Source organism: Peromyscus eremicus, chromosome 10 (genome assembly GCF_949786415.1).
Source record: "Peromyscus eremicus chromosome 10, PerEre_H2_v1, whole genome shotgun sequence".
Taxonomy (NCBI): Eukaryota; Metazoa; Chordata; class Mammalia; order Rodentia; family Cricetidae; genus Peromyscus; species Peromyscus eremicus.
The window spans coordinates 7,374,663-7,397,933 of NC_081426.1; the positions used below are offsets into that span (position 1 = coordinate 7,374,663).

At 46.9% G+C, this 23,271-nt stretch overlaps 2 protein-coding genes across 12 annotated transcripts in view; one reads left to right on the plus strand and one right to left on the minus strand.

Moving 5' to 3' along the window:
* Positions 1-13,386, minus strand: part of Bcl11a (BCL11 transcription factor A) — a 96,603-nt gene extending 83,217 nt beyond the window's left edge. For 3 of the 10 annotated variants that reach the window (XM_059275267.1, XM_059275265.1, XM_059275261.1), the window contains exons 1-2: positions 10,654-10,736; positions 5,848-6,177 (exon numbers count right to left, since the gene is read on the minus strand). In XM_059275267.1, the coding sequence (XP_059131250.1) occupies positions 5,848-6,076 (229 nt within the window). In that variant the 5' untranslated portion in view covers positions 6,077-6,177; positions 10,654-10,736. The other 7 variants (XM_059275269.1, XM_059275270.1, XM_059275263.1 and 4 more) reach the window with 7 other exon arrangements.
* LOC131920817 (serine/arginine repetitive matrix protein 1-like) lies at positions 9,416-23,247 on the plus strand. 2 transcript variants are annotated; one of them, XR_009381775.1, is made up of 3 exons: positions 9,416-9,815; positions 16,299-16,385; positions 23,011-23,247. XR_009381775.1 is itself a non-coding variant. In XM_059275272.1 (2 exons), the coding sequence occupies exons 1-2, from the start codon at positions 9,698-9,700 to the stop codon at positions 12,475-12,477; spliced, it is 522 nt and encodes a 173-aa protein (XP_059131255.1). In that variant the 5' UTR covers positions 9,416-9,697; the 3' UTR covers positions 12,478-12,699. The 2 variants fall into 2 exon arrangements, 1 of the variants encoding a protein (XP_059131255.1); XM_059275272.1 differs by lacking the exons at positions 16,299-16,385; positions 23,011-23,247 and adding an exon at positions 12,074-12,699.
* The last annotated feature ends 24 nt before the right edge of the window (positions 23,248-23,271 follow it).

A 23,271-nucleotide genomic window follows, 5' to 3' on the forward strand; every position in this document is an offset into this window, starting at 1 on the left:
AGTGAAATGCGGGGAGACAGATTCCAGTGAACCCAATATGGAATACGTTACATTCTAAAACTGATTAGAAATACAGTCTGATGTTTACTGGCTTCAAACTGCAGTTGGCATCAAGCATACTGGCTTTAATAATGCTGGCATTTTAGTATTATTATTGTTTTAAATTTGCCTTTGGTCTCAGAGAACACATGTGGAGAGCTAAGGAATTCTTATTCGTCAGGTTACATTTCCTGGAAATTAAGTTTGTGACAGAAAATGACTCCAGTAGCAATAATATGGTTCGTGCTCAAATTAATTAGGTCATTGTTGTAAAAACTACATGGCAAATTACAAAGGTAAATTTCCAGATATTGGCCACACTCCATACCCTGGTAGTAAAAGGGAAAAGCAGTTCAACAGTACTGATTTACCTGGGCCGCGAAAGGAACAGAGGAGAGGTACAATGGTCAATTTTCTATTTGTATTACAAATAAAAATACTGGTCATTCTCCATTAAATTATATAGTCTGCACATATTTTATGAACTTTACTAATGTCCTCCAAATTAACACATAAAATAAAAGCCTGTTTGGTTTGAAATATTAAAATGGGCCCTACATTTAAAACTGTGTTTCATCTTTGAAGTAACAACAGTGCTGACACAACCACGACCCAAATGAAATCTGAACTAGCAGAAAGGTACTAAAGATCCTTGGTGATTAAACCGACGCTAAACTGTGGCAAGGTGCCAAACTGGGTCCCGCTTGGTGCTAAGTGCTTTTTACTGAACGAAGCTAGTACTAGCATTTGTAAAGCCAGACTGGGGCTTGCAGTGAGGTTTGTCAAATGACTGCTTTGTGTCATAAAGGATGCAAACAGACCAACCAAGGTAGGACAGACTAACAGCCAGTGACATCATCTGTGGCCCTTCCTTCTCCCTTCAACCTTGTGTTTCCCCACACAGGAAAGCCAAACTCTTGTTATTCAGTGACAGCCATGCAGACCACATTTGCCTCTTTTCCTTTATTAAATGCTACCAGTGAGACATCACGAAAACCTAAAATCTGTATCCCATGTTTGTTACGGACCCCAATTTAGCTCTCTCATATTGGCCAAACACAGAAGCTACAGTGGGAAATTAATGACTTTCCAGGACTCTAAAATGTGCCATTAATATGCATCCAACTGGCCTCCTCTCTGGGCTGAAGGTCCTGTCCTGACCCAGCCTGACGTTTCCACACCCAGTTGTATTTTCCAGCCCACGGACAGCCCCACAATTAAATGCCACATTCCCTGGGAGAAAGGTGTGCAAAACATATTTCAGATCCTTTAAACAGAAAGTGCACAACCTGCCCCACAACAAGGATGGGTTGATTTGAGAAATTGCAGCACTTGGGGGTTTTTGTTTGTTTGTTTTAGTTTTCACAGAACAAACACAGAGACTGGGAGGGGATCTGTCCCCCTCTGCTCCTAGTCTTCAAGTGAATACGTATTTGTGTTTCCAATAAAAGGCCATTTTTACATTAACTGTCTGGAACAGCAGGAGACAGAAGAACGAACAGTCTCCACATCACACACAGGATGCTCTCCATATCACGTGGACCTATTCTCAAAACTATTATTTCTGAAAGACGCCCAGGAAGATGCACGGTGCCTCTTTTCTGTGCCCCCCAGAGGGTAACAGCAGAGGAACTTTGAGATCTTTGGGGTCTTCTACATTTTAGATTTTGTTTTTCCTTTTGGCTCTCCAAAGTAAATTTAGCAGCCACGCGGGCCACTGTGTTTAATTAAGCTTTCAAAAGTCCTCTGACAATGCCAACCATTGTAGGACACTTCTGTAGCTCAATCACGCAATCACTGTGACAGTTCTATTTACAATGTGTCTTAGAGTTTCTCTGACATTGTACTTTGACAAAACATCCAAGCTGCCAGTCCACAGCCTTTCCCTGTCGTATTTACAAATACAGCTTGTATACAGTGCTCCCAGGCCCACGAACATCAGTTTGTGGGGAGTGGCCTCACAAACACGGCCTCCCTACGAACATGCTAGGTATGTAACAAAACAACATTCTCTGCTCTACGGATTCTGAAGGTAAATAAAACGTTTGCCAGTACATTTGTCTTTTGAATGGTGGTGTTTTCTGGGTTTTGCTGTCACACTGAAAATTGACTTCAGAGATCAGTATTTTTTTTTATTCAGAACCATACAAATAAAGAGAAATGAAAAATAAGTAGTCATAATAAGATACTGTCATTTATAGTCTCATTTACAATTAATATACAAACACATCCTCCAATTCAGTCTAGGCTAGGAAAGAATGAAAATGGGTACAAAGAGAAAAAGGAAGTTAGTTCTGTAAATTCTGAAAAGCATGAGTATGGCACTTGGTGTACCTGTAAGTCACATGCTAATACAGTTGCTTTCAATATTTCCCTACTCATCAGAGAATCTTCCTTGTACATCATTAGCCAGATCAGTTGTTCCGTCTAGGCAGACGGTTCCAAACAGCCCAGTGAAAATGCCTGTATTCTAGATGTTAGGGGAATGATGTTCCATCAGGAGCAGCAGGCTGCCTGCATCTTAGCAGGCTTCTGTTTTCCCACTCTGTCTAAAGGCTAACTTTATGATAGGCTAATCCTAATTTAAAGATTCCCGTGTGCAATGAGCCAAAGCTTCAAGACTGACACTGGGAGGTAATGTTTGGGGCCTTTTCTGTGAGAGAAAAACAGTTTTATACTTGCTAATTTTAAATGAATAATTTATTCATCATAAAATAAAAGACAAAAAAAAAAAAAAAACACATATAGAAAGCTCCATCGGTCACAGGCCGCTCCTAACTGTTGATGGGTTTTTGACATGCATATTGATGAACTGGACCACACAATGTAAGCTGTTAACAGCCAGTTACATGAATAGTGTCCCAATAGTCTCTGTGGGTCATAACCATATAAGGCTCTGAATATCTAAACAAAATTGGAAAAGCAGCTTGGTCATTGTCTATGGATATATGTAACACGTGTGCATGGTATATGAGAACAACATCCATCTAGTCATCAGGTAAAAACATCCTGGGGGGACCAGCCAGCTTTGGGCGGCCTGAGCACAGCCCACAGGCTCACTGTTTTACTGCAGCTCTTCAGAATTCTACTTTATGCTCCTGGTTCTGAAGTCCCCAAATTCTAGGCTTTCCTTAGGAAGATCTCATCCCTGCTTCCTGCCTGTAAAATGGCACAGAGGACACAGTGAACTCAAATAACTTTTATCACTTTCATAAAGTCTTTCCTGCTCAGCATGCTTAAATGACTGTCTTTCATGCAGTTGCCAAGCATGTTCTTGTAGACATTCATCAGTATATTTCTTCCCCAAAAGAGACCACTGCTTCTCTCCTTACAACAGTTCAAATGTCTACTGAATGGTTACTGTTGGGAAGAGTGGTAGACTTGGTACAGTGAAACCAGCTGGGAATACACACTCATCTTTCCAGAACTTTGCTTCAGGGGCACCTGGGGTCCAGAGTATTATAATTTATATGCAATGGTAGAATGTTAATTTCACTATAGGAAGCCCTTAATTCATTACTGTAAAGTATGAGAAGTCAAGGCCCTAGGTACTGACATCTTACTTTGAGATGTGACCATGCTATTTATGTTCAGCCAATACCAGGGTAAGAACAGGTGATTGAGCATAATGAAAGGAATCAAGGTGTTGCAATTATTCCTGCATGAAAGGTTTACCTCACCTGGATTGCATGTGTATACTCAATGAGTATCTGAGATGCCTGAGATAGCTTTCCATTTCAGAGAAACAATGTACCATTAGCCCTAGAAAATATATTTCAAATTTGCACCTTTTTTCTTTTTCCTTTTTTCTTTTTGGCTTCTTCAGACTCTGCTATCACACTAGTTATGAAACATCACAGAATCATTATGACAACCAGCGAGTTAAGGACTCTCTCTTTTCCTGTACATCCACACAGAGTCGCAGCTACAAAAGTAAAAAGCCCTCACTATTTATAAGGCTTTCCTCAGCCTTCAGATTCATCTTCTAAATACAGAGGCCCTGATTTTCAAACGGGCTAACCTGAAACTGGAAAACCTATTTAGGCCTTCAGGAATAAGTGTGGCTTTAATTCCTGCCTGACAGACACTGTGTTTTGTCTTTTAAACGAGCAGCTCGATATGTAAATACGATGTTACATCACACAAGCCTTACTCCATATTTGGTGATTTAGCAAGGCTTTGGATCTCCAAAGACGACAAATCCCCTTCCGCCTGCACTTGCTTCATTAATCATGCCTTACACTTCTGTTCATTTTCCTTCCAGTCACAAGACAGCACATGGAAATGGTCATTGCCATATCCTACAGGGGGGTGGGGGAGATAAAAATCTTAACCTACATGTCTCAGAAGCAAAATGTGGTGCTTCCAGAAAAACACTCACAAGCAGCTCTCCTGGCAGCAGATTCCTTACTTCACTAAAAGGAAAATACCTGAGTATCACTGCAGAAAGCATGTTAAAAAAGGAGCGAGAGAAGGTAGAAATGGCACACTTGATTTTAACAATCAAATTCCAGACTGGGGTAGGGGGCGTAGAGGGGTGAGGGTGGTGTGCCACTTCATCCCTCTGGATCACTGACCTATTATGGTTCAACTCTATGGTCAACCATTTCACAGACAAGTTCCCAGTAAGCCCTGTGACTGTCTACATTGTCTTTCTAAAACTGAGCAAAGCTGCTTTTGTGGGGTGGGGGCAATGCAGAGAAGGGACTGTCTCCCAGATGTGGCAGACCTGTCACCACAGAATCTGCTTTTGCTTTGTCTGATGTGCTAAAGCAAACAGTGTTTTAAGAGCCACTACCTAGTGCTGCTGTTTACCACTAGAGCAGGGAATTAAAGTCCCTCTGTTAGCTTTTAATTCCATTTCCCTGGAGCTGCTGAGAACCCCGCACACCTAGCTAGCTCCTTGGTGAAATTAACCGAAGGAGAGAGAGCCATTGAATATGTGCATGCGTTTTTTTTTCCCCGAGAAAATTTTTACATTAGGCTGCAGAAGAAACAGTGGAGTCTGCACTGGACATTTGTAAGGGTGACATGTGGTTGTGTAAACCACAAACAAAATCAAGATACATCTGTCAAAACCACATCAGAGACAAGAGAGAGCACTGAGAAGCATTTATCACTGAGCTGAGGAGGCAGGCTGCAGGGAGCACCCATTCCTGTCAAACCAACCTTTTGAAATTTCCAACATGCCCTTAAACTTTTCGAGTAAGCATGTCTGTGCGCTTCAGCAACTGCCCTCTCTACTCTGGCCTGGCCAGTCGAAAATGGCATCTTAAAGTCAAGGTCACCGTGTCATCCCACCACGGGGCTGTGTTTAATTACAGCCCCGTACAGTCTGACAGCCAGTATGGATCCAAGGCTAGCCCTGGAACTCAGTTAACTCTTTCCAGCCCTCAGACAAGGCACTGGCTCAACTGTGAATGCCTGTGTGATTACCTTGTCTCTTAGAGACATCCCCAAAGCCAGAAGTGGACACTGGAAACCAGGTAGGTGTAGAAAGGGTCAACACTTTAAAAAGAGATGGCAAGCAAGGAGAAGAAGAGAGATTTGGTACTGCCAGAGCCAGGCAGAGGGTGTCAAGTGTGTGCAACTTTCCCACCTACATCTGACTCAGTAAGGTGGGAAAATAAATGTATTTTCAGCATTCTGGACGGAAGCAAGAGGAATGATGATTTTAACATTACGAGACTGCCATGGACAGTCACATGGAGAGACACAGACAGCACCCACCACGCCTTCCTGCTTGACTACAGCACCTCTGCAAACGGAAAGAAAGCATGCAAACAGCTGTCCGTGCTTCTCATTTACCTGCTATGTGTTCCTGTTTGGGGCAAATTCCTCTAGATGACGTTGATAAGCAATCGTCATCCTCTGGCGTGACCTGGATGCCAACCTCCACAGGATTGGATGCCTTTTTCATCTCGATTGGTGAAGGGGAAGGTGGCTTATCCACAGCTTTTTCTAAGCAGAGGCTGCCACTGCATTGTTTCCGTTTGTGCTCGATAAAAATAAGAATGTCCCCCAATGGGAAGTTCATCTGGCACTGCCCGCAGGTGAGGAGGTCATGGTCCCCTTCTGGAGCTCCCAACGGGCCGTGGTCTGGTTCATCATCTGTAAGAATGGCTTCCAGAGGTTCGGCTGCAGTTGGAGAAACAAAAGCACAATTATTAGAGAACCAGTGTGCAGAGAAAAAGGAGAGCACACTCTCAATCCCACCCCATCTCACCACAGTAAGACAAGTGTTTGTAACAATCTCCATTTAACACCCAAAAAAAGTGTGATAGGCACCGTGTGATGTGGAGGGTATCAACAGTCAAGCAAACTCATCAGTGAGGATGGCCATCATGATCTAAAGGAAATCCCCCCACCCCCGATTTGCACAATTCCAGAGAACACACACGCAAACACTATAAATCTTCTGAAAAGAATGTGACTTAATAGTTAACACAAGAAATATAAAGAAAGCTTAAATAATAATTACGGGGAAAACATGAACTGAAACCAAATTTGCTTCCCCTCATCAGTCAGTTGTCTATTGTGTCCAAGACTAGAAGAGGTGAATAAGCAGCACAGCCTTTGTGTGTGAGTGTGCACACTCACTGTACACACACGGCCTCCCAGCACAGGCCCCTGCACCACACAGAACTGTGCCATCCACACCTAACACATCCACAGTCCTAAGGAAGTGACTGCATCCACCTAACTAGCCATCACCACGCAGTGACTCTCACACTGCCGAATCTTTCGGTCCTCATTCTCAGCTACTCCACGAAATCAAAGGAATATCACAGTTACTGGCACTTCTCAAACACATTCACTAAATGGCATACTTTTGAGTACTTAAGAAAACAAGCCAATTAGTCGGGTTTTTTTTTTTTTCATTCTGAAGAAAAGAATGTCTAAAATATTCTAAACATGTTGGTACTTGGTGGCATCCACGACATAAAAATCAGAGTGGACTTCCAAGCGCTACACTTCAGAAGGGTGAGCATCCTTTCCTCAGAGTTGAGATGCTTCACCTAATGTAGTCAAAGTTGACTAATTTTCTGAATGAGCTCCAAATGCTTCATTATGAGACATTTCTGCACACACAATCACCAGCGAGTGTTATAACAAGGTAGACATGTCTTTTTTCCTGTCTGCCTTTTTTTTTTAAACTTTGCACTCCAGCATCTATTTGAGCAGCTTCTATCATTTTTTTCAAACCTTGCAAGTGGAGAAAGGGGAGCTGAGAAATCTTGTTTACACCATCTTAAAATACTAAAATTAAAAGAAAAAATTCACAAAATACAAAACATGTCCAGGATGCTGCCAGTTAATAAAAACTGAAGCAGAAAATGTACAAGTCTTAAACAGTTAATCAGTCTGACCTTCTTTAGCAAGCTGCCAATTTCACATTTAATGAACTTAAAGCCACAGAGAATCAAAAAATAGATTTTAATTTGAGTGTAGAATATTGGAACAGATTTTGATAAAGTGCAAAAATCCAGTGAACTCAGGTTAAATTTATTTCAACCCTACCCAGGCTGGATATTGAGGGGGAAGATCTGGAGTAACTCCCAGATGTGCTGGGTGAAATAATATTGAGAGAGACCGCCTAAGCCGCACCTGTGCTCAAGTAGGACATGTCATAATTCCTCGCCTTTGGTACGCCTCCTAATTTAACATAAGGTCACCACACGAATATGAAGGTTATCTCCCTACTAATGAAGACGGCAAAAGCAAGCTCTTCAGTGTTCCTCTGCCCAACATCCTGATCAAAAGACAAATACAGAATGCACAAGTGTGCTTTCCAGACCCAGGAACAGACAGAGGGCTCCTGCATTGTGTCTTCACGTCATTTTTCTCCCACATTTGCTTTCATTTTGACCAAGTGAGGAGTGGGAAGTCGCGATCCATGATCTCTGCTCTCTGAATTAAGTATTTTAAACGAACACTGGCAATTGTGGCTCTTTGTGCTGTTGTTTAGCTACAAGTTCTGGGCTTGAGAGACTAAAAGGCTCGGGGGAAAAATTGTTCTATTAAAGGTAAAACATTTTTGCAAATCCTATCATCAAGATTCATTTGGAGTTTTGTTGTTGTTGTTCCCAGGGCCTGATGGATTTCAGAATCTAGGAACAGTATCAGGAGCAAAGGTGATATTCTCTTAAATATCAAACAGTTAAAAGGTAATTCGGTACAAAGCAGACTTGGTTAAAGTCTTCTAAACGTAGTGACTGAACTGATTTACAGGCAAAACCAGGAAATGAAGTGGTAATTCACAGGTTGCTGATTACACCTCCACATCTCACCTAATTAATTTTATAGGAGGCAAAGTTCTTGAAAATAACAAGATGATCAAATGTACAGATATAAAACCTGTAACCTCAACATTTTCTATGCTCTTAACGTAAATTATTGCTAATTAACAAGAATTATATCCTAATGTATGAAATACATTTACCATCGGTTTCCCTGAAAAACATTTGGCTAGCAATATTCAGAGAAATATCAAAACGTGTTTTTATTATTGCTGCTGCATTATTTAAAAAAAAAATCAGACCAAATGAGGCACAAAGAAAATATGAAAATACAATTCTCTTACTGCAGCCTACTGATTTGCATTGACATCCTCTCTCCGTGGCAATCAACATTTCCTTTCTGGGCATCAGATAATTTCTCTGTATTTTAATGCAAATTCCTCGTTCCCTAAAAACATTCCTAACCTCAGCCATTTTACCCCCTCCCTTCAATTCAACTCCATCCTATTTCTCTCCTACAATACCACCCTTTCTAAGCTCGGGCCTAACTCGGTACAAAGCGGGAAGTCCTCGATTGAAGTGGAAGGGAGTGGACAAATGATCACAATAATTAGCCGCGAATTCTCTCTAGAAGGGAAGGAAGACAAAATGAAATGCTTCTGCTTTCAGCAAGATAGACTGGACGGTCTCAGGGTCCCAGCGGGCACTGAGGTGTATTTATGTATTTGTATTTATTTCTCTCCCCCCTACTCAACCCCGTTGCAAACATTAAAAGAGGGGTCAAAATCCTTATAAGAAATGTTGGGAGAAGGCGAGGGAACCAGGGCTGGGGGAGGGGGAGGGGGAAATGTGAGCTATGTCTTCAAGTTTGCTTTCCAAGTGCATTTTCTTAGCACGATAAAGCAAACGGAGGCTGAAAAACCAGGGAGGCAAAGCAAAGAAACAAAAGCAGAGCCAAGGGCTACAGGCCTGGGGCCGGGGCCCTGCTGGAGTAGGCCGCTTAGAAAGTGAAGTTGGGCGCCGGGGCTCCCCAGCACAAAGCAAGCAGCCTCCTTCCTGGCTGCAGGCTCAGGCCGCGCGCACAGCGAACACGTGCAGCAGCGACCGGCAGTCCCAGCTTGGAGGCGGCGGGTGGCCCGGGGACTCGGCTGCTGCCTCGCCCATCCAGCCGGGCCACCGCCGAGCGCCGGTTCCCTGAACCCGCCACTTGGTGCAAAAGGAAGTACGGTTTGGAAAACTGAGCTGGATAACCTGATCAAGTCTTGGCTTCATCGCGCACACCGCGAGCGCGGATCCTGAAATTCATTCTGTGTGCACAGACTAACACTTTTACTTTGGAAGATCTGTGCAAATGTGTTTCGCCCGCAATTCCGGGCACCGTGTGCGCGCCAGGCGGCGACCGCGGTTATTCATTATTAATGACGCTGCTAGCCCGCATCATTATGATGATAACTATTACTATTGTTGTGATTTCGGGCTTCCAGGCGAGAGCTGCAGGAGGCGGGGAGGGGGAGCGTCGGGTTGCCAAGCCGTCCGGTAAGCTTGCGGTGGCCGCGGAGACCTGCGCTCTGCGCGGGGATGGGGGTGGAAAAAAGTGATCCCAGAGGCCAAGGGCAAACTTGCCATAGCCTCGCTTTCGGCCAGGCCTCTAAGCTCGAGAGCGCACTCCCCCTTCCTCGATATCAAAAATGCCTTCCCTGAAAGGACCTTAAAGTGCACCCGGCTCCGCGCAGAGAGCTGCCGGATCTCCTTGCACGTGGGGGTGTCGGCAGCTCGCCCCGGAGCTTCTCCACGGCCCTAGCCAAAAGCATTTTTTTAAGTCAAAATGAAGAACAAAGACCTAAGGGGTAATGGGGGGAGGAGAAAGGGAATTCTGCCTAACCGCTCGTTGCCCCCCACCCCCACTCTCCCAACGTTCGTCCCTCCCCCGCCGAGAAACGCCGGGCAGGGGGTGGGGGAGGCTCTGGTACAGGTTCAAGTTCGCGGAGCTTTTCTTGATCTTGTTCTGCCTCCTAGCGACCAAATGGCTCATTCAGTCCACGTAGCTGAAGACGGGGGGTGGGGGGTGGGGGGTAGGGGTGCCCTAAGGACCCTGGAGGTTCCTGCCCTCTGAGCACCCAGAAAATGAAAGAAGTGATCCCTGCACATACCCCTCCAACTGGCCTCCTAGTCCAGTGTCCCTCCCTGGGACAGCAGAGACTAACCCTCCCAGCCTGGAGAGTCCCACAAGGGACCCAAGTGGGAGGAGAGTACTGAGCAGCTCGGACTGTGCCTCCCCAGACTGTCCCCTGCGCCCCCACTGCATCCTTCCGAATGTCCCAATGTCCCGGCTTTCCCGAGTCCTGCGAACACTGCCCTTCCTTCCCGCCGGTACCTGGCCGGGCTGTAACTTCACACCGTCGCGCGCCGCGTCTGCTCTGTATCCGGCGCGGCCGGTGGGAGTGGGGGCGGGGGAGAGCGGCGAGGGAGAGATGCGCGGGGGTGGGGAGAGGGAGGGCCCCGCAACGTGCCAGGGCGGGGGAGCTTCCGAAGTGTGTGACAAGTTCCTGGGCCCAGAGGGGGGAAAAAAATCAATTCCCAATGAGCACCCCCCTCCCTCAACAAATGCAGAAGAGAACATAGGGGGTCCTTCAAGCTTTCGTCAAAAATTAAGAGTCATGAATGAGAAGAGGATTTGATGGGGGTGGGGGGCGCTGCATGCCTTTCCTTACTGGACTCAAACTTTCCCAAGTGCCCACCACCGGCCTCGCCAAGCACACCTTCAGGTGGAGATAATCACTACTGCCACTAGCACTCTTACGTAACTCACAGAAACCCCTGACCGAGACAAGCCCAGAGCATAGGGCAAGAACCGAAAGGTGGGTCTCGCTGAGTCCGAGGACCCTGCACCTCCAAAATGCATACTCCACACACTTTTTCCTGCCCCGCCCCCCTCCTCAACCTAGCCAGGCAACTGCTTTGGTCCAAGAGGCTACTGGCCAGATTGGGAGGGGGGCAGGGAAAGCACGTGGTAACCTCCCCGCCGCCCAGAGTTAAGGACAAGAGGAATCCAAGAGTACCCGGAGTGTAGTGGGGGGGACTATCAGAACTCGCCTCTACAGTTGCTTTGCAAAATAAAAATGTTTTGCACAACCGAGTTTCATCCAGCAGCTTTCGCTGCCTGGGAGGTCGGAGGGAGAGCTGGGCATTGTGCTAGGGGCGGACCGGAGCGCAGGCCGGGCTGGCGGAGTCGCAGCGTGGCCTGCCGCGGTGCCTGGCGGGTGGGCGGCGAGCGCCGGGTGGGCGATCCCGACTCCAGACTGGGGCGCGGCGAGGTCGGGCGAGGCCCAGCCGCTGCGGCCGCCTGCTCCGGGGCTGCCGCGGCGCGCTCGGTCCTCTGTCTGTTTGTTGGCAGGAGGCTCCCGCACACGCGGTGCTTGTAAACATTCAGACACGAGATTTTTCCCAATCAAAATCCACTTCCACTTTTTTTGAAAATCTTCCAAAAAATAGTAAGAGGAGGGAGTTCCTCGCTCCCCTCCATGCCGCCGGCGCTCTAAGTTTACAACTTGATGGGGTTTTGGGGAAGGGGTGTCAGGGGTATTTTTTTCTTCTCTCTCTCTCTTTTTTTTTCCTTTTTCTCTATTAAAGATTGTGGAATTTCTCCAGGGGTGGGGATGTGTGGACGAATCCCAGGAAAGCGGTGAAAAATACGACTGGCTGAACATTTGGTTTCTTTGGGGGGGACAAGAAATTGTACATTCTTTTGCGTTACTTATTTTTTTTTTAATGCGTCTTCGCCTCGTCTCCTCCAGGGCTCAGCCAGGAGGGGCGAGCAACGGCAAACCGCCGGCGGCGGCGGCGGCGGCGGCTCGTGCGCCCTCCCTCCCTCTACCGCGTGCCCCGGCCGCCTCCTCACTCGGCCCTCGCTCCTGCCCTTCGGCGGCGGTGGCGGCGCAGGAGGGCAAGCGCGAGGAGCCCGCACAAAAGGCGGCGGGACAAACACCCACCTCCGGCCGGAACAAAAGACGGCAGCGCCGGGCGCGACTCCGGTCCTTCCCGGTCACCCGGCTCTCCCCGCCGCTGCAGCCGCTCTCTCCGGACTCGGCTGCCTGTGAAGCGCCGGGGAGCCCCTTCTACGGTCCCACTTTGGTACTATTGTGGGGGTGCCTACTTTCTTTCCACTGCACACTTGACCGTGCATACACTGGTGTCCTAAGGCCAGGCTCACCTCTTTTCTCCCCAGGAATTGTTTTTTAGACTTGACGCCCTCCCTCCCCCACTCCATTTTCCTATAGAGAAGTGGAAACAGCCCCCTTCCTTCCAGCTCCCACCCCCAGGTTTACATGTGAGTTGTTCGCATCCTTAGCATTGTTCATTATTTTTACAAAACTGGGGTAGAAATCATTGCATTCCTTTTTGAAAAAAGAAATAAAGCGGCGGAGAGGAGGAAAGAGGAGGAGTCAGGTTTTTTTTATAAAATTAAAAGGTGCGTGCCGTCTCAAAAGTGCACACACGGTTCTCGTTCGAGAGGAGATGTGGGGCTTTTTCCCTTAATATCTTTTTACCCCGACTACAGAAGGTTTCTCACCTGAAATTTTTTTAAATACATGCACACACCCCTCTCTCAACCTCACTCTTGCTTAGCGTCCTGCGCGCCCTCGTGATTATTAATAATTATTATTACTATTATTGGGTTACTTACGCGAGAATTCCCGTTTGCTTAAGTGCTGGGGTTTGCCTTGCTTGCGGCGAGACATGGTGGGCTGCGGGGCGGGCGGCGGCGGCGGCGGCGGCGTGCGGACGACGGCTCGGTTCACATCGGGAGAGCCGGGTTAGAAAGAAGGAGACTCCAGAGAAAATATCTTCATCAGTGCCTTTTGACATCCAAAATAAATTAGAAATAATACAAAGATGGCGCAGGGAAGATGAATTGTGGGAGAGCCGTCATGGCTTTTTTTTTTAAAGCGGAAAAAAAAAAAAGAAAGAGAGAGAGAGAGAGAAGAGAGATAGAGGGAGAGAGAGAGAGATGAAAAAAATGGCAAAAGCCCCCCTGAGCTGCAAGTTCAAGTGCGGACGTGACGTCCCTGCGAACTTGAACGTCAGGAGTCTGGATGGACAGAGACACACAAAACATGGGCAGGGCGAGCAGGAGAGAAGGGGAGGAGGGAAGGGGAAGCTCACACCAATGGACACACATCAGGGGCTGGACATGAAAAAGAGACCAGGACAAGCCAATGGCCAGTGCGGGGCGGGGGAGGTGCGGGGCGGGGGGCTCCGCAGACGCCAGACGCGGCCCCTGGGGGAGGGGCGGGCGGAGGGGAGGGGGCTCTGGGGCGGCTGGCTCACCAGTGGCCGCAGCGAGCGCCGCGGCGGTGGCGTGGCCGGGAGAGAAGAAAGGGGCGGCGGGGTGGGAGGGAGGAGTGAGGGGGAGCAAGACTTGCGCCCCGCTCCACTCCCCCCTCCACACACACACTCACCGACTCTAAAATAAAAAATTATTTGGGGGTGGGGGGCAAGAGTGCTCCAGGACGCTGCAGCCCAGAGCCGGGGAGGCGCGGGCAGAGGAGAACCAGGTAGAGTGGGTCCCGGACACCCTCCTCCAAGCGCACACCCACTTCCCCTCCCCGCCAGCGGACGCCGAGGGCCGGAGTGCAAGCCCCGAGCCCGCAGCAGCGTTCGGGAAACTTTGCCCAAGGAAAGCTAGGAAAGAAAAAATCACCCGAAGTTGGGAGCTGAGCTTCCAAGTTAGAGCGAGGCAGCGGGCGAAGGGAGGCGGGAGGGAGCGCGCGGGAGAGCGAAATCCAGCCTAAGTTTGGAGGGTCGCCGGTCCGGAAGGCCAGCTCCCGGGCCTGAAGGAGCAGAAGCCGCCTGGAGAGAGGGGGTTGGGGCGAGGCGGGCGGCGCAGGCCTGGGCTCAAGGGCCGAGAGCGCGCCCCCAAGGCCAAGTCAGGGACTCGGGATCTGAGCGACCTAACTAGCGATCGAGTCTGAATGCCACCCCCAGAAGCCCTAAGTCCCCAGCTCCCAGGGGTCGCAGAAAGAGAGGCCGAGATACAAAGACCGAGAAGCCCGATTCCGGGTGCGTTCCAGTCCCCAGAGGGGAGCACCCGGGGCCGGGGCTCGAGGCACCCAGGCGTCCACCTCTGAGCAGTCGCCCGCCCGAGGACAAAGCACTGGTAGCCCCAGGATCCCCAGTCTCTGGGAACCTGCTCCCGGCGCTGCGGGAGGTCCTCCAGCCTGATTCCAAGGAGGGACACACCCCCTCCCACTCGGGGGCAAATGCAAAAGCACTGAGCAAAGGGAGAGAAAATGTTTCTTATTGACAGAACACAATTGTTCTTTAGCTGTTACTCGAAGAAAGAGAAAATGGGAAAAGGAATGAAACTGACTGGCAGGAGCAGCCGGGAGGCCACGGTGGTGAGGCCCTCGGGTCACGGCCGCGCTGCCCAGGCGCCAGCAGCCACCGCGCACACCCGGGAGCCCGAAGGCCCCTCTATCCTCTCTTCAGCCCTTCCCTGGAAATTAGGAAAGACCTGTTGGAAATAAACCCCTGTCTCTTTAATGCACACACGCGCGCGCGCTGCCGCTGTCAAAAAGCGGGCTTCACTCTGGCGTGGGATACTTTCAGTTTTACGTAAAATGTACAGCAACAGCACCCCCTGCGATTGGAAAGTTTATTCAGAAACGTGCTGCAAAGTCCCCTGGCGTCTCCCGCCTCCCAGCCTCCCAGCCTGCCTGCACCACCCTGCAGCCGCCGCAGTCGCCGCCGCCGCCGCCGCAGCCAGGGAGACCGCTCTCCGAGTCCAAATCTAGCAGCGCCCGGGCGGGGGCGGGGGATGGACGAGCCCCCGGGAGGCGCGGAGGGCGCAGGGTGGAGACCCGAGCTGCAGGTGGACATCTGTGAGTCTCTGCAGAGCCAGGAGCCTTCCTCCCCTCTCCTCCAGCGGCTGCACCCAGCATCCCTCCTCCGAGAGGTGTCGTTTCCGTAAATTCACCCACCCGGCGGGGGATTGTATTGTTTTAAGGCAGGGCCCTGTGCTTGCACACGCTCGCCCACCTCCCAGCCTCACCGGCTTGTAGCTGTTTATTCCTGTGTCTTAGGAAAGTTTCAAACCCATTAGAAAATGGCTTGCCTGATTCGGCGAAGCTTCGGGCCCCTCTGAGGAAGAAACACAGGTTTTGATGCCCAACGTTAGGAAAGCTGTGGGCTAGACTGGATGCGGGGGGGTGGGGGGCTGCTATTTCCCTCTATCTGGTTTTCCTTGGCGGGGGGATCTCACATTCTGTTTGAGGAGGAGGAAGACTTTATTGCTGTAACTGCAGGACACCGTTTCCCCTTTTCACTGAGTTCTTCAGAGCTGGTCAGCACCTCTTCCTCGGTTTTTTTCTTTTTTCTTTCTTTCTTTCTTTCTTTCTTCTTTTTTTTTTTTTTTTTTTTTTTTTTTGCTTGTTAAATCAGCCTTAGAATCACCAAGTGAATGTCGCTGCAGGGGGTGGCAGGGGAGGCTGGACACAGAGGTGGACCTCTGGAGGTTAGGTGAGATGAGAGGGGAAGATAAGTGGAGCCTGGAGGCCTCGGAAATAAACAAATAAGTAAATAATAAATAAATGCCCCTGCAGGTAACAATAGTGAGCCAGGCTCGTTCAGGACCGGCTGGGCAGATTTGAATCTTGTTCTCATCCATAAAAGTCCATGCAGAAAGGCGATGGACAAACTGTGCTGTAGAAATATATACTGTATATGTGTGATTTATATATAATGGCATGTATAAAGCTTTTCAGGGTTGGCTGTAGTGTAAAAAGTAATGACTTTATTACCTCTGAAAGGTTCTGTGGTTCACATTTAACAGTCTTCTGAATTACAATTCATTACACAATCGTGTGCTCTCTAAAACCGGCACCCTATCAGGGCCGCTATCTGTGGTTATTTCCAATAAATAACTGGCAGCATTTTATTGATTTTCTTTTTTAAAAAAAATCATAGGAAATTAAGCACTTAGTTACAAGTAGGTCTGCTATGTTATTGCACTTGTTTCAGATTCCAGGGGGTTCCTTCGGAAGCCACATCTTAAAACATACATTAAAAAACCAGTTGCAGCTGCTTGCCCTGGGTGCCAGTGCAGAGGTAAGCGGCAACGTTTCCACGATTAACATATATTTAATTTCTCCATCATAAAATGCCCAGGGTGAAATGGGACCTGCCATCCGCTCCCGCCCCTCCCCCAACCAGATTTCACCCAGCCCAGAAAACTCCAGGGCTGTGCGTCGGCATTTGATCTGTCCTAGCCGGCCCCCTCCGGGTCCCTCGTGCTGGCGGGTACCGGTGACGCCCCTCCCTCCTGGCTGCTGGATGTTCACGCCAGCGCCCGAGGGTGGGGGAGGGGAAGTTTGTATGAGTGTTTAAAGAAGTAGAAACGTGGCGTTCTAAGAGATTTGAAAATATTACATAAGTATTGATTAATAATGCAGGTGGTGTTGTGGAGCGGGGTGAAAGGTCACTTTAAATGTGCACACTTGGGTACATAATAAGTATATTTACCTTTCCAGAAGTGGCTTTTAGAGAGTAGTAAATTATGACAACGTTAGAATTGTTTTCTAACCGTTCAGTTAACTTCGCTGGGGTTGTAGAATCCTTGCTGTTTGCCTTGAGAGACTTCGGTGGGCTCTTTCCCAAACCTTTAGTGACGACAGTGCGTAAACTCTAGGCCAGCAGACGACCCCTCCCCTCCCCTCCTCACCCCCTTTTATCTTGCCGGCGGAGGAGACTCCCCATACTTCCTGCAGTATATATTCTGCCTCTGATCTCCGTACTTAATAGCCAAGTCCTGGTTTATGCTTTATAATGTGTTGACAAGTTTTCTAACAGACTTTCTGAAATAATGCACATATATTCACGTCGGTTAGAAACCCACCGTATTTTTAGAGTCGAGTAGATCTATACCCTAATGCAGAGAGAGGGTGTAAATCATAGAGGGTTTCATAGTCCTTTCAGTAGTTTTCGGTATGAAGTATGAGCCGCGTGGCCTCCAGACGTAACCTTTTAGAAAAAAAGACAGTGCTTTTATTTTATGGTGTAAAGTGCTTTTAGCTTCAGGGCTCTGAACGTGAATGTGGTCAACAAACAGTTCCAAGAGGGAGGCTTAATCGAGCCCCAGCCCTCTTGTGAGCATCCCCTGACACCGGGGGATTCTCTGTGAGCTGGAGAACGAAGAGTTAAAAGGTCTGTCTCGATGGAAACTACAAGCTTAAAATAAAATATTCACTGTCTGCCTTTAGGGTGAAACACTTTTATAGACAAAAATAAATAAATGAATAACTGAATGATTAAAAATGCAATCCGTCCCATCTTGCTTTTACTTCATCCTTTTTCCTTTTTATTATTTTTGTTGCCTAATTGGCAGACCAGAAAACAGAGAATGGGTAGTCATCTTTCGGCTTGGACCCTACACTCAGCACAGGTTTCAAATCTGGAACTGTGGAGGGTAGGCTGCTTGCTGGAGTGCTGTTAGACAATGCATTTGAAAGAGGCTGTGTTTGAGTAGAGAAGTGGGCTAGTGCCTTTGCCCCCTGCTGCCTGTATGACCTGAAGCCTGGACCTAAGGAGACTCCCAGGAGTAGACAGTATTACCCCTTCCTCAAGGACTCAACTCTTCCTTGGAGGTGTGGATGGAAGGCACAGGTTCCCCCATCCTGAGAAAGCCATCAGTCTGACATCCTTCTCCAGTGGCTGTTTGGGTTTCTGAGGGGCTGACAGGTTGCTTCATACATCCGGATGCACCTCTCTCAATGAAAGGAAAGGGAGGGCTGGGTCTGGCTCTGGACAAGGCTGCTGTGTGTTGAGTCAATCTCATTTAAGGGGCTCCTATCAATAGACAAGAAGTTCTGGTTAGAGCATTGCTGAGTTAAATTCTGAATTTAACATCCCATGTGTTTACATAAAAGGCTCATAGGTACAGCACTGACTGTTCAATGACTGTAGAGTGCTAGTGATTCCTGATACAGTACTCAGGCCACAGTAAATGTTCAATAAACAACAGTCCTTGAGTGAATGAACTCACTAACTACAAATCCTCTTACCACACCCATGAAACCAATTCATAACCACCCAGACTGTATTAATTTCCCCGGAAACCAATAAGGCTTTGGTGAGGCAGTCCTACACTGAGAGGTCATTTAAGCCTTAAAGGGATTCCTATCAGGACCGTTCAAAAGATCATCCCAAATATCTAGCAGCTGAACAGTTAACAATACAAGGTAACATGTACGCTCCTCCAGCAACTTACTTTGTAACAATCTTCTGAATTGGCCAGTATCAAGAACCCAGGATCAAATGATACATTTCCCCCTTAACATTGCTTTTCCGACAGATACCAATCTACTTCAGGGGAAAAAATGCAATCAAAGATATGTTGGACTTGATTCTCTACCCTCTCCCCACGAATCTTGTACTACTACAAGAGAACTATTTGTTCAAAATACGTGTTTTTCACAACCAAACTTTAAAACAACTTTTGCCTATTTGCTTCCTTTTTTCTTCTGCTTTTCTTTTTGTAAACAAAAGGAAAAGCAACACACACACACACACACACACACACACACACACACACACACACACACATCTGGCCTGACATTTTGTACAGCAAGTTTCAGCCCAGTGTGATTTAAAACAATGTGAGTTAAAAACCTCTTAAAATTTGGGTTTATAATGGAAACGCTGACAGACTCTTAATTATAGCAGCCTCGCCAGACACTGCTATAATGAAATAGTTGTGCTTTCATTACTATGAGGCACTATAGTTAAGGGTCTGTCAGTGTTTCTATTATAAACCCCAAGTTTAAGAGGTTTATAACTTGGGCTGTTTAAATGGCACTGGGTGGAATTCAAGTTATCAGTCCAGATGTGAAGTTGTTTTATAAAAGGCAAAATAACTCAGCTGTGGAAGGTTTTGGATCTCTCTCTCTCTCTCTCTCTCTCTCTCTCTCTCCATTGCAAAAATGATTTTAGTAGTTTCAGATGGTCTTACTGCCAACTTCTAGCTATGACTTCACTGTCTGAAAGGGAATTTTATGGGCAGTTAGTCCTTTATTTGGACAAGAACTCTTTGCTATTCTTGTAAGTTTTTATTATTTTATTGTCTTAGTGTATGTATATATGGGGATTGTACACATATATGTGTGCATGTGCCTATCCATCCATCCACACACAGAAAAAAAAAGTCAAGACTATAGGCCGAGTATGTTGACACACCATACACACACACACACACACACACACACACACACACACACACACACACACAGAGGTGCTGGGCAATGGTGGCACATGCCTTTAATCTCAGCCCTTAGGAGGCAGAGGCAGGCAGATCTCTGAGTTCGAGGTCAACTTGGTCTACAGAGTGAGTTCCAGGACAGCCAGGGCTACAAAGAAAAACCCTGTTTCAAAATATAAAAACAAAAAACAAAGCAAAACAAACAAGAAAAAAATAAAAAACAAGGGGCTGGAGAGACCGCTCAGCAGTTAAGAACACTGGCTGCTCTTCCAGGGGACCCAGGTTCAGTTCCCGGGACCCACAAGGCAGCTCATATCTGTCTATAACTCCAGTTCCAGGGAATCCGACATCCTCACATAGACATACATGAAGGTAAAACACCAATGAACATAAAATAAAAAAATTATTTAAAAAGACAGACACATAGAAGTATAATTCTGTGTTAGAATTTGATGGAGGAAAAAGTATGCACTTGCCAAAGAAGAAGAATAAAGTACCTCATACACTCATCCTACCAACTGTGCAGTAAAAATTAAAGAGTAGGTATTTCAAAAAATATATTTTTATTTTTAACTGACACATAGTAATTGTACATGGGATACAATGTGATATATCAATACTTGTATACAATTCCGAAATGATCAGGTAGGGGTAATTGGCATATCTGTAACCTCTAACATCCTTCTTTGTGTTTGAAACACTTGAAACGGTCTCTTCAGTTAATCACACTGTCCACCATTTTTACCCCCTGTAGTTAGTCACCCCTCCCATCCAGCTGTAGCCTGAATCTACCAAGAACTCTCTGCACCCTTCTTGGGTCCCCCGCAGGTCCCCAGGCTCGGCAAGCACTGGCCTCATGTTCGCTTCTCCTGCCACCATCTTAGTGTCTGCGTGTAAGTGAGGCTGTGCACCATTGGCCTTCCTTTGCCCGGCTTACTTTGCTTAACAAAGAGTCCTCTCGCTCCATGTTGTACAAATGCCAGTTTTATTCTTTTGTGGTTAATTATGTTCCACTGTGTCTGTACATGGCATTTTCCATGTCTTAGCTATCATATACAATCTACATTAAACATACAAGTGCAAATGTAAAGAAGAATTATTAACATTCATTTCAGAAACACTGGGGCCTTCCTGGTATCAACTGGTCTGTTCAGAAAGCAAGAGCTAAGGAGCTAGAGGCAGATATAGTGGCCCACGCCTAGAATCCCAGTTATTTGTTAGAATAAGGCAGGAAGACCACAACATACAAGCCTACTTGAAGACTTAGCAAGACCTTGTCTCAAAATAGAATTTTTAAGTGGCTGGGAATACACCTCAGTAGTAGACTTGCTTACTATGTGTGAGGCCTTTGTGTGGGGTTTAATCTCCAGTTCTGCAGGAAAGAGGGGGAGCACCATTTGTGAAATCAACTCTGAATTCTATGCTTGGCTTTGTCAACAGATTCATGAAGGATTTGCCTTGGATTAACTAATGGACCAGAATGAAGTCTGTATTATTAACCCAGTATATCACCACTATCATATGTAACTAATGTTTGTTAATGATGCTGTGGCTAATGACAATTCTGCACAAGAAGATGATGGTGGTTATAATACTAATGTAATGATGGTGATGGTGACAGAGATAGACGGTGGTGGTGAGGAGGAGGGTAATGGTGGAGGTGGTGGTGGTGATGACGGTGGTGGTGGTAGTGGAGATAATAGGTAATAATGATGGTGGTAGAACTGGTGATGGGTGGTGGTGGTAGAACTGGTGATGGGTGATGGTGGCAGAACTGGCAATGGGTGATGGAGATGGTGGTGGTGGTGGTGACAGATGCAGGTGGTACTGGTGGGAAGTGGTAATTATAGTGTTTCTATACTTCCTACATCCATCAGTAGGTAGTAGAAATGGGATAAAAAGCGGAGTAAGACCTTCAAATGCTTGCATCTCCAGTTGTGGTGGTTTTAGCAAAGCCATGCTGTAAAAGACAGGTAGAAGATTAGATTAAGGTAAATTTTCAGATGCATTCAGCTCTGAGCCAGCACCCAGATGCAGCCCTGGTTGGGTCCTTCTGTTATCTATTAGGTCACTGACTTCTCACAGAAAGGTCCTCAGTTAGGTAGCAACCGCACCTGCCTGTGGCAGCTTCTCACTTCCCCAAGGGCAGTTCCTTTTCTCTACTTTCTCTGCTGTGCACAGACTGCCAAATCAGGCCAGCAAGTACCATACAGCTTCAGTTATTCTCACTTCACACAGCGTGGGCTGCTGTCCTCGGGAATTAGCTGGGTGACAAAAGAGAAGTGGGCATCCACACACATCACCAGGCTGAAGTCCCTCCTTGCCTGCTCCTTTGGTCTGCTTGTTTGTTTTTTGAGATAGGGTTTCACATTTCACTTTCACTGTCTGGAGCTCACTATGTAGACCAGGCTGGCCTCGAACTCCCAGAAACCAGCCTGCCATACCCGGCCTCTGCCAGTTTCTTATAAACTCCAGTAATGCCTAGCCCATAGCCATGGAAAATACATGGCAATCACTCCCACAGGGCATTGATTAGCTGGGGCTATGCTGATACCTTTTCTAGAATATCTCTCTCTCTCTCTCTCTCTCTCTCTCTCTCTCTCTCTCTCTCTCTCTCTCTCTCTCTTCCTGAAAGTCATAGGTCTTTTTTATTTTCCTTTTTCCTGCTAAATTCAGCAAAGGGAATTTTTCTGGTAGAAAATGTCTATCCTCTTCTTGCTATCCTTGGTAAAGAATAAACAAAACTCCCTGTTCTCCAATTCCTGGTTGTATAACAACCTGCCTGTTTTCTCTCCCTCTTTAAAAAAAGGTCTCTGCAGAAGGCCAGTTATCTAAACCCCTAGGTTTCCACAAAATTAAGAGTCTACTCCTAAGACTTGTGTTGTTTTCCAAATGGAGGAGCACGCTGAGCAAACAGGAGACATTGTCTCTGCCTAGGGTGGCTTTTATTGTTAAAGTACCTAAGACACACAAACCTGCACGTAAGATTCACTGTCGCACGTGCCAAAGTCATACTAATGAACAGCATCATTAGCACTGCTTTGGGTGGCCAGAGCTTCAGGCCACAGTCTCAGACGGTTCTAAACCTCCATCAGGAATCTATGTGAAGCAAGACAGCTCTGGTCACTTGTGATATCAGATGTTTTGTTTTTGTAGAGATAGCTCGACTTTCTTCTAGAAATGAGAGTATAATGTAAATATTGGCATTTAGGCATAGAGAGCTATGTTTATCTATTGTTTCCACGACTTTTATGACGTCATCAAACAGCTAGTCAATTGCGGGGAGAGTGGTTGATTGGTTTTTGTTTTTGAGACAGGGTCTCATGTGGTCCAGGCCAGCCTGAAACTTACTATACTATTAGAGGATAGCCCTGATCCTCCTGCCTCCACCTCTCAAATGATAAGCTCATAGCCATGTGCCACCACATCAGCCAGCGGCTTTTGAGAAATGAGCTTTCTGTATTCTGGTTTGTTTTGCAGGCAGTATTGAAGACTGTCCCTGGCACACATTTGTGAAGCTATCATTCTGAAGTTATCCTGCTTCCACCCTTAACAAGGAATAGGCATTTAACACATCTTGAAAAGAGAAATGAATTCTAAAAGCGTATGTTTGTTTGTTGTTGGAAGTGAGACGGTGCAATATAGAGCAGAAGGTTGCATTAACTTTTTAAATAGTTTGGAAGGACGGGTCTTTTGAACCGCTTTCCAGATCACAAACCATAAACTGTGTGCATTTGTACC

Coding starts and splice junctions, on each gene's coding strand:
- LOC131920817 (XM_059275272.1), top strand. CDS start 9,698: ATGACGCTGCTAGCCCGCATCATTATGATGATAACTATTACTATTGTT. Junction 9,816..12,073: donor TCGGGTTGCCAAGCCGTCCG/GTAAGCTTGCGG, acceptor CGTCTCCTCCAG/GGCTCAGCCAGGAGGGGCGA.